The sequence below is a fragment of the Ursus americanus genome, chromosome 7, assembly GCF_024610735.1.
Source record: "Ursus americanus isolate L20-20 chromosome 7, mUrsAme1.1.p, whole genome shotgun sequence".
Lineage (NCBI taxonomy): Eukaryota > Metazoa > Chordata > Mammalia > Carnivora > Ursidae > Ursus > Ursus americanus.
The window spans coordinates 71272045-71281812 of record NC_142133.1 but is presented as its reverse complement, the minus strand read 5'-3'; the positions used below and the strand labels follow the sequence as shown (position 1 = coordinate 71281812).

Genomic DNA, 9768 nt, shown 5'->3' with positions numbered 1-9768 from the left:
ATGTGGTGCCAAGACGATATCCTCAGAGGTATTCCTGGTACAAACTGGCTAAAATTGCCTCAAGGGCACAGATCCACAAAGGTGGTGAAAAGAACTCAAACTAATGTTTTAAAGATGTGAGTGGTGGGAACAGCGAAGTGAGCAGTTTGACGCTTTGTTTCCAGTTGTTCTGGTTAAAGCCATCACCTCTGGAAGGGGGGCGGGTCTTAATCTCCATTTATCCCTCCTGTGCGGTTTTAATTTTTATTACCATATGCATTATTAATTTTATAACAAAAAATTGGCAAGCATTCTTAATGTGGATTTTTTAAAATCATGGGTCCAAGCAGAACGAGGCCGATTTCTATGTTCTTACATAGAAGAATATCCAAGATCATCAATAATTTAAATTACTGAATAATGATATGCCATTAATCTGTGCATGTCCATGCGTACATGTGTCTGTGTATTTGTACACCGAAAAAGGTCTGGAAGGGTAGATACAACTTCACAGTGGCTCCTTTTGCAGCGTGAGAACGGGAAAGGGCCTGGGGGTGGAGGGTGGGGACTTCTGTTTTCTACATTCTCTGTGCTTTTGCCTACTTTTCAAAGGAGTACTTACATGTGTTGTGATTTAAGGTTAAGTCCTTCCCTATACTTTACTTCGGTCAGAGCTCAATTACACTTCTCATAATCCAAACAAGAATTATTGAAATTTCAAATAAACAGGCAGTAGAAACTTCCAGTCCATCTTTTCTTAGTCCTATGAGAAATAAGAGACTATATAATTGCAAACTCTATTAATAAAGTTGGTTTTGTTTTTTCAATAGAAGTGTCAAATATAAATTGTTTAAAACTAAGCATGACTCTTCTAAGAAAACAGAATGAACACATGACAAATGTCTACTTGACTCATGAATGAGAAAACCACCAGGATGGTAAAAGGGCATTTCAGGAACTGAGTCTTTATAGTCAATGAAGAATTGCGGAATTAAGTCACTAGGTTAACCTAGAATCAAAACTAGTTAATGTCCTCCAGGGTGATAAGACCATGATACCATGATCTTTAGGGTCATTTCTACCAGAAAGAAACCGTTGCATCTGCTCTGGACAAAAATCTGTAAATTATATGTAATCTCAGAGAATTAAATAGTCCCTGGGTGGATTTTAGGCTGTGCTCAGTATCATATTGAAAGGATATGCAATCTCCCTTTTCCTTGTTTATAGATGTTGGATACTTTTTCTTAACATAAGATACAAATTTACATATTGGCAGCAGAGGCTTTCCATTTTCCAAATGGAGTTTGCTCTTAATATTAATCTGCTTTTCACCACCTTCTGTGTCTGTTTTCAATCAGGAAGGAAAATTACCAACAAGCAAGTCTATAATTGCAGTAACGTTCCATGGTAAAAACGAATTTTAATATTGTTTTGCTACCCACCTTGATGGATGCTAAAACAACTTACGAGCGATTTAAATTTTGTACCAGGATCGAAGGGAAAAAAAAGGGTTCTCATGTCTGCTTTGAGTTGATGCCAGCAACAAAAATCAATCAATACTAACTGCAGTTCCAAAGGTTTTCATGGGTTTTGGAACATGACTTTGGGCAAGTTACTGAATCTCTTAGCATCAGCTTTATCCTCTATGAAAAGTAAGACTTTTCCCTGCATTATTGCATGTGAGATGAGATGCTGACAGACACAAGCCTGGGAGCGCCCTGCTGAGTACTTCCCTCACTGTATTCACGTCCCTTCACAGCTCATAATTTCTGCTTTTGGGGCTTCCCTCGTGGATTTGTCTTTTGCTACATGGATGTATTCTTTTATCTCCTTGTGATTTTAAGAGATATAAACGACATTTTTAAAATCTTACCAATTGCTTTGCTTCTCAAAAAAAATTGTATTTCTCACCTTCTTTCCTTTTTTGTAAAGAATGCAACAGTGGATTTTTTTTTAAAGTCCTCTAACATTAGATGAGAAATTTAACAAATCTCAAAGAAGATTTGTTAAATTTCAATGCCATTTAAACTGGAATCCCGTTCCCATAATTTGTCCCACTTTTGAGAAATATAGAAAACACCAAAACATGAATTTATCTAGAAGCTATCACAGTAACACACTTAGTTCATGTAGTGATCATTCAGTTTTCACTAGGATCTTGAAAAGTTATACCACGTGTTTGTCCACAATTTTTTGTAAATAGCAACCTGTTCGCTCAGATGCAGTAATTAAATACATAGAGGTGAATTTCGGCGTCATGGCTTCAGGCGGAGGCACACCTGCCCATTGCCCCAGCGCGCCGGCGTTGTGCTACTTGGCTGGATGAGAAGATCCCTCAGGACTCTCCATCTGTTTTGTCTGTTTTGTCTGTAAGCTCTTTGGTATTGTGAAGGATGCTGTAATTTGCCCCAAGGTGTTTTTCTGTTATAACTTCAGTAAGTGCAGTTTGCAAGAGGACGACGAGACCCAAAAACCCTGAAAAATTGGTTTTAAAAGTTTTACAGATGGGGCGCCTGGGTGGCTCAGCCGTTAAGCGTCTGCCTTCGGCTCAGGTCATGATCCCAGAGTCCTGGGATCGAGCCGCATCAGGCTCCCTGCTCAGCAGGAAGCCTGCTTTCTCCCTCTCACACTCCCCTTCCCTGTGTTCCCTCTCTCTCTGGGTCTCTCTGTCAAATAAATAAATAAAATCTTAAAAAAAAAAAAAAAAAGGCTGTACAGAAACTGAATATACTTAAAAACCATTGAATTGTACACTTTAAGTGTGAATTGTATGGTGTGCAAATTATATCTCAATAAAGCTTTTTAAAAATAGTACAGAAAGAGGGGCGCCTGGGTGGCGCAGTCATTAAGCGTCTGCCTTCGGCTCAGGGTGTGATCCCGGTGTTCTGGGATCGAGCCCCACATCAGGCTCCTCTGCTTGGAGCCTGCTTCTTCCTCTCCCACTCCCCCTGCTTGCGTTCCCTCTCTCGCTCGCTGTCTCTCTCTGTCAAATAAATAAATAAAATCTTAAAAAAAAAATAGTACAGAAAGAGAAAAATGAGTGCTGGAAGCATTCATGCCATTACACTGGATGTAACTGCTGGAAATGTAATTATATAATTTCAAATTGCTATTAATTATATACACTTGTCTTCATTACTCAATAAATATATTTTTCTATCTGTGAAAAGTATTTGGGTATCTTGGGATAAAATGGAATTCATAATTTTTTCAATTAAAATTAATGGATTTGGGGGCACCTGGCTGGCTCAGTCAAACGTCTGCCTTCAACTCAGGTCATGATCCCAGGGTCCTGGGTTTGAGCCCAACATCGGGCTCCCTGCTCCGCAGAGAGCCTGCTTCTCCCTCTCCCTCTGCCTGCCACTCCCCCTGCCTGTGCTCACTCTCTCTCTCTCTCTGTCAAATAAATAAATAAACAAATTCTTTTTTAAAAAATTAAACTAAATTAAATTAAATAAATGGCTTTTTTTTTCATGTAATGGCTTTTCACTTAGAAACATTTTCAGGGACAAATTAAGGTTGTTAGGCAAGAAAGAGGTTTAGAAACTCTGAGTTCAAGTTTGAAGGGGGTTAGCCTTGGCAGAGAAGACACTAAGACCCACGGAAATGCCAAACTGATTTGCCCTGAAGGTAGGATGGCATCCGCCACACCCACTGAGAAAGACTTCAGACCTGCAAAATGACGGGGGCCAAGACTATGTAGTGAGTGAGGGGAGGTTAGAGAAGCCAGTGAAAGACAGAAAAACCAGAGAAAATCCAGGAGAGGGCAAACAGGTAGTGACTAAAAGTGACTGGGAAATTGAGTTTGCCGTTCCTCCAGCAGACTGCAGTTTGCGATCATAAAGGAAGTCTGCTGGCTTCATTCAGTTCCAGATTTCAGAAAAAAACATAAATAGCTCCAGGCTTTCAATTAGTGTAAGAGTAATCCTCTAAGATCAAAAGTAACTTCCATCCATTTACTCCATCTTACCTTACTTCGTAACCGCAATTTTCTGCCTTGTTTTTGCAGAGAGAAAAGCTGGAATAGTTTGGGTACTTCTTTAGCAGAAATACTAAAATAAGAGAAATCTGAGCAATAGCACACATAAAAGAATATCTTGAAGGCACATAACAAAGGTATTACTTAGTAAATCAGAAATTTAGAATCTGGGTAATGCCTAAAGTTTTAACCAAGACATAAAAATATATTATTCCTTCAGTTATTTCCAGTAATAAGACAAAAGAAAAATAAGTATCTGGGTTCTAATCAGCAAGTGCTGATTCTGACCTTCAGTGATATCATTTTTTTCTGATAAAGGATGAAGAATCATTGAATCCAAGAAACAAATAAATTATTTTACAGAGTCTTTTTTTTGGGGGGGGGTCTGTTTTGTTTTTTGCTTTGTGGTTTTTTCAAATTACATCTGACCCCAGTCAAGAGTAAGGAAAAGAGTATAGAAGCCAAGAGAAGGGGCACCTGGGTGGCTTGGTCCAGATGTCAAATTTTTTAAATAAAAAGTTGGGAATGAAAATAACAAAAATATAGTTGTACTGAAGAAAATGCCACACATTTCTTTAAATATTTTACTGTAATAACATACGACTATGCATTATTATTTATTTACACTCTATGAAAAGCATACTTATTCAATATAGTTACTCGATCTGAAATTAACTACTTTAAATATATTATTTAACTTTCAGTGCTAATGCATGAATGTCTTTACCTTAAATATAAATAAAAATAGCTCAACACCAAAAAAAATTGTTCAACACCAATTTACATTATAAGGAATGAGATGCCAGGTATTATAAGGATCATGAGTCAATATTTTAATTGTTAAAACTTGCAATAATTTTTTTCAATAATTTCTTCTTCGTTTTTCTTCTTTGTCTAGAATAGTCTGTTTTAAGCTCAAAGTAGCATCTTGAAATCCAGGATTTAAGTCTAATACTTTCTTGAAATCTTCCAAAGCATCATCAAAGTATCCTGTACCAGAACCCCAAAAAATGAAAAAGAGTAATAAAACTGAGTATTTCTATACATTATTCATAACAAAGTTCAGATACACATGCCTTTATATTTATGAGCTTTCAACCACACCTAATAAAGGATTTTCTCTTAATAACAATACATGGATGTGTATATCAAAGTAATTTTGCATGTCCTTACAGAATAATTAAAATTAAATTTTTAAATTAGCCTTAAATGAACACTTAAAATTAGCTCTGGGTTTATTTCTTGAAATTTAACAGGGAAATAGCATAAATCATTATAAAATCTCAATAAAATCCTATCACCTACAGTAAAATTAAGAAACAGGAAATTAGCGTTCTTTCTAACACTTTAAAAAAGAAACAGTACCTACAGTCCCTTTAATCCAGGGATCTAAAGCCCCTTCACTTTATATTGTCTCATGTGCCTTTAAAAATTTTAACTCAGAAAAGTTTCACAGGTGGTCATCAGCACTGTCCTCATTTCGCAGTTGGGAATGCACAGGCACAAAGTAATGGGGTCACCCTCATCCAGCGCCAGGTCCAATCCCCATCCCAGGGCTCCACTGTGGTCTCTAAAGCCTACCGCAAGCCTAAAATAAAGGCTTCCTTTGTTCTGGGCTCTCCACCCAAATTTTACGTAACTTTAAGACTTGATGATTACTGTATTAGTTTCACATTTGACAGCTCTGAATTCATAAAATACAGTCAAGGACTAAAGGGAAAAAAAATTCTTACCCAGCCTATACAGTATCAACCCTCTGTTGTAATACGGAACTTCAAAAGTGGGTTGGACTTGTATGGCAGATGTGTAGTCATCCATGGCTTCATAAAAATCAACCCTGAAGTACTTGATTTGCCCCCTGTTGTTATATGCAGTAGCCAAATCCTCAGGGCTGCATTTGCTTTAAACAAAAAGTTCACATTAAGAACGTGTGTTACCAAATTCCTCTCGTTTCCACTTTCATTCTCTTTTGGGTATTGTCAAACTTCGTAGCCTGTAACATGCGATATCTACGCCGAAAAACCAAGCTGAAGAAGTGAAGGGCAAAGAAATAAAGCAGCGGAATCAATTTTTGTTTAATCCATCATCTACTTGTAGCATGGTAGCGCTACCCTGTCAGTCCGAAAAACACATTGATTTTATAGTGCGTTCAGAGCCCCTGTGCATTGTCAACTTGTTTTGCAGAATGTGATATTCAAATGATTGTTCGTTTTCTAAGCAGGCTGCATCAGGGCAAAGAAGATAGATCAGATTCATGCTGAGCAAGGAGGAAAAGGCCCCGGAGTTCCAGTTTGCAATGGACATATCACAAAGTGAATCACCAATGTTATTCTCAAATTTTTAAGTGATCCCACCAAAAATGAGATTTTAAATCATTTTTCACCAATAAAGAAATACAAGCTGACCATAAGTGAAAATTCAACATGCTGTCACCCAAGGAGGGGACAGAGCTACCTTCCCTCTCGTTTGAGTTGGGATCGACCCCAAGGCCACACTGGCCTCCTGCGATGAGGACATCAGGGCTCAGGTTCATTCTGGGGGTCCTGTGTGCCCAACAGGCTCTGTTCCTGAAGGCTCCAGAGGCTGCCCCAGGAGCTCTGAGTGGGCAGAGTCTCCAGTAAGGGCAGCTCCGACCAGCCACCAACCAGCTCAGCAGGTCACCCCTCCCCTGCCAGACGATTCGTTTGCACAGAGAACATTAACAGACTCTGCTCCATGTCAGAGACAATTCTGTTTTCCTTTTTTTTTTCCCCAAAGGTATTCACACATTTGAACCAAACAGAAGAGGCACAGGCTACACTCATCCGTCATTTCTTCATTATGCCCCATCGTGCAAAGTACAGTCCTCAGAAAACATCGTGACTGCAGTCCATGCTAGTAAAAGAGACTTCTGCTAGTATCTAGATCCTTGAGATCTGACAGGCACGGCAACAACTGCTGCCACGAGAGGTACTACTCTCAGGAGTCTCCTTCAAGTCTAAGTTCACTAATGATGGACAGAACTACTGCAGCATGAGAAAACTTGTTTCTGGGACGTATGACAGAGACTGGGTGCAAGAATACTGCTGGACACCACTAGCACCATCGCTGAAACCTGGGGAACAGGAGGACACACTCCCTTCAACTCTCTCTGTTATAATAGTAGGTGAACTGCCACCCAGTAAAAGGTTTTAAGAAAAATGCAGCCTCAGGACTCCAGGAAGGTTTTAGACATTCAATTTTTAAGCTTTGAAACTTTGTTATGAGTTTCTTATATTCATAGGATCATAGAATGTTCGGTTTAGAATTAGACCTCATTACAACAAATTCTAAAAGCCTACTTTTCATGTGGAAACTGCTTCGTATTTTAAAGAGATGGGTTAATCATTGAAGCCAAAGTGTTTTTGATGATACTAAGATTTTTGTAATGATAGTATTTATTACACTAGAATTTAACTTGCTAATACAAACGTGGATTTTTTTTTTTTTTTTGCATTTGCAAACTTTAGCAAAAAAAGTGGAAGGCTGCACTTTGGGATATGAAAAGAAAATGTTATAAACCATTCAGAGCGACAGGCATGCAAAAATTGCAAATGCTTCTTCAAAATGTTTCAGTGACCCATTATTTTAAGTAATTAATTAAAAAATAAATTTAAGCTAAAAGATATATTTAAGGAAAAACTCTGAAATGACAGAATCCATTTTAAATTCATAAGTTCCTAGAAGAATTTCAGAACTATAAGGACATTAGAAGGTTCATTCAGGCGTGCTAAGCAACCTTCTAGAAACCATGGCAGATTTTCTTTCCTGCTTTGCGAAGAGGCAGATATTACATTTGCTATAAACATACATCGGTGCTTTTAGGCTGAATGTGCAAAGGAGACTAGATGGTGTTAGTATACCTGTTGCTGATAAATACTTTTTGAAACCTATTAGATAAGTCTATTCTTTGAGCTTGAAATAATAGAAAACTACATTTTCTACGTTTACTCTTTTTTTTTTTTTTTTGGCATGGGGGAGGCTCAGGGGATGGTGCTACTGTCTTGCTGCCTGTTCAGAAATTTCTATTAACTGTTACCTTGGTGTATTATCAAAATACGAAAGCAGTTTTATTTTTCTGGTTTAATTCCACATGAGTTTAACAAACAGGAGAAGATTTGTAAGCCTCATACAAAAGACAAACTGGCATCCTGTCAAGAAAAACCAAGTCACTGAAGGGAGAGAAGTGATGTTGCAGACAATTCAAAACTGTCAAAAAGCTGTTCATTCCACTGCTCTCTGTTCTGTCTCATCCTAGTCCACACCACTCCATCAACAAGAACAAAGGCAAAACCTGGAGGACCAACAAATGCTACACATCCAGGCATAAAACCAAGGCACTTTGGGCAAGCAGGTATTAGCAGGTGAGGTCACTAGTATCTCAAAAAGAAAGACATTACATGCTTTCTGACAGAAGTACACAGCACCACCTAAAACATATGCTCGCCATAATACCGGACCTGAATTGGATCAAACCTCAGGATTTAACTACCAACTCACAAGCAGTGTAGGAGACATGGGACCGTATTAAATGACATCAGGGGTCTGAATTCAGCAAATCCATAATATGGGCAACTCTCAAGACACACAACTGGCTTCCTCGACAAACTTCAAGGGAAAAAAAAGAAGGGGAGCCTTATAGATTAAAGGACCTGGGGTGCATCCTGACTTGAACCAACTGCTAAAATACACATCAGCCAAACAAAAACACAAACAAAAACGTTATTAATCAGGAGCCAACACTGATTGCATATTTCATATTAAGGAATCATGTGATAATAATGATACTGTGGTTATTTCCGTAAGAATCCTTAATATTTAGAAACGCATTTTTAAATACTCATGGATATGTGTGGGTGAAACGGTAATATTTAGGCCAAGTGATATCCTCCCCCACTACACACACACACACACACACACACAGTGAAAAACGAAACACCCTTGCGGTGACGTGGTGGCTGGAGTCGCGGTCCCATGTACCAGCGAGTCAACTCGCCGTCTCCAGGTCTCAGATATCCGCCTGCTAAAATGACAGGTGGAAAAGCCCTATCCGCTCTAAGTCTTGGGTCAGTGAGAAACGTAGGAGAACCCCCAAGGGGAAGGCAGGCTGCGCCGCAGGTATCCCGGAGGAACGCGCTCCTCGCCGACCTTCTGGAAAGACAAACAGTCCGCCCGCTGCATCCTCGGTGCCGGGGAGCTCAGGAGCTGACCGAAGGATCTGACGACCCCTACCTCCCACCTCCCGGAGGCCCCGACGCCCCACTTCTCGCGATAGTTACCTCCCGGGCGCCGCTCCCACGGAGCCTGCACAGGCGCACTGGCGAATGTAAGCGGAGTACAGCGCCTCGGCTTCCGCGTATTCGCCCTTCTTGAAGTGAGCTTGGGCGAGTGTCAACGTTGCGTGGCTTTGTTGCCCTTGCTGTCCATCCATAGCGGTCGGAGCCTAGCTTTCCGCGTAGAATAGGGGTTGACTTCTGGGCGATTACAGGCGGTACCACAGAGCCACTTCCGCACTCCCGGAATTTGACAGCAAAACTTCGGCGCTTACTAAGGGGGAGGTTTGTGCCTTCCGAGGACCCATCATCTCGCGAGATCAATCAACACGAGGCTGGCGGGGAATTCAGACGGCCTGACCCCGCTGAAGTGCGGTTGTGTTATTAATTGCTGCTTCCGCCTGCTCCGTTTTCCAGAAAAGCAGTAGATTGATGGGCCCAAACTGGTTTCCGAGTCCGTGGACTGATGTTGCCAAGAGCTTGTCCTTTGTTACGCGAGTTGTGGGGGAGGGGAGCCTC

The 9768-nt window shown here is 40.1% G+C and overlaps 1 protein-coding gene across 1 annotated transcript; it reads right to left on the bottom strand.

The window, feature by feature from the left end:
• Positions 1–4721: 4721 nt before the first annotated feature.
• TTC32 (tetratricopeptide repeat domain 32) lies at positions 4722–9534 on the bottom strand. The gene is made up of 3 exons (XM_045813465.2): positions 9256–9534; positions 5692–5858; positions 4722–4948 (listed from the first exon to the last, which is right to left on the bottom strand). The coding sequence occupies exons 1-3, from the start codon at positions 9405–9407 to the stop codon at positions 4821–4823; spliced, it is 447 nt and encodes a 148-aa protein (XP_045669421.1). The 5' UTR covers positions 9408–9534; the 3' UTR covers positions 4722–4820.
• Positions 9535–9768: the final 234 nt, after the last annotated feature.

Excerpts from the sequence above, each read along its gene's own strand:
- TTC32 (XM_045813465.2), bottom strand. The coding sequence starts at position 9,407 with ATGGATGGACAGCAAGGGCAACAAAGCCACGCAACGTTGACACTCGCC. Across the intron at positions 5,859-9,255 it reads GTGGGAGCGGCGCCCGGGAG|CAAATGCAGCCCTGAGGATT; the intron begins GTAACTATCGCG and ends TTTTGTTTAAAG. Across the intron at positions 4,949-5,691 it reads GTTGATACTGTATAGGCTGG|GATACTTTGATGATGCTTTG; the intron begins GTAAGAATTTTT and ends GTTCTGGTACAG.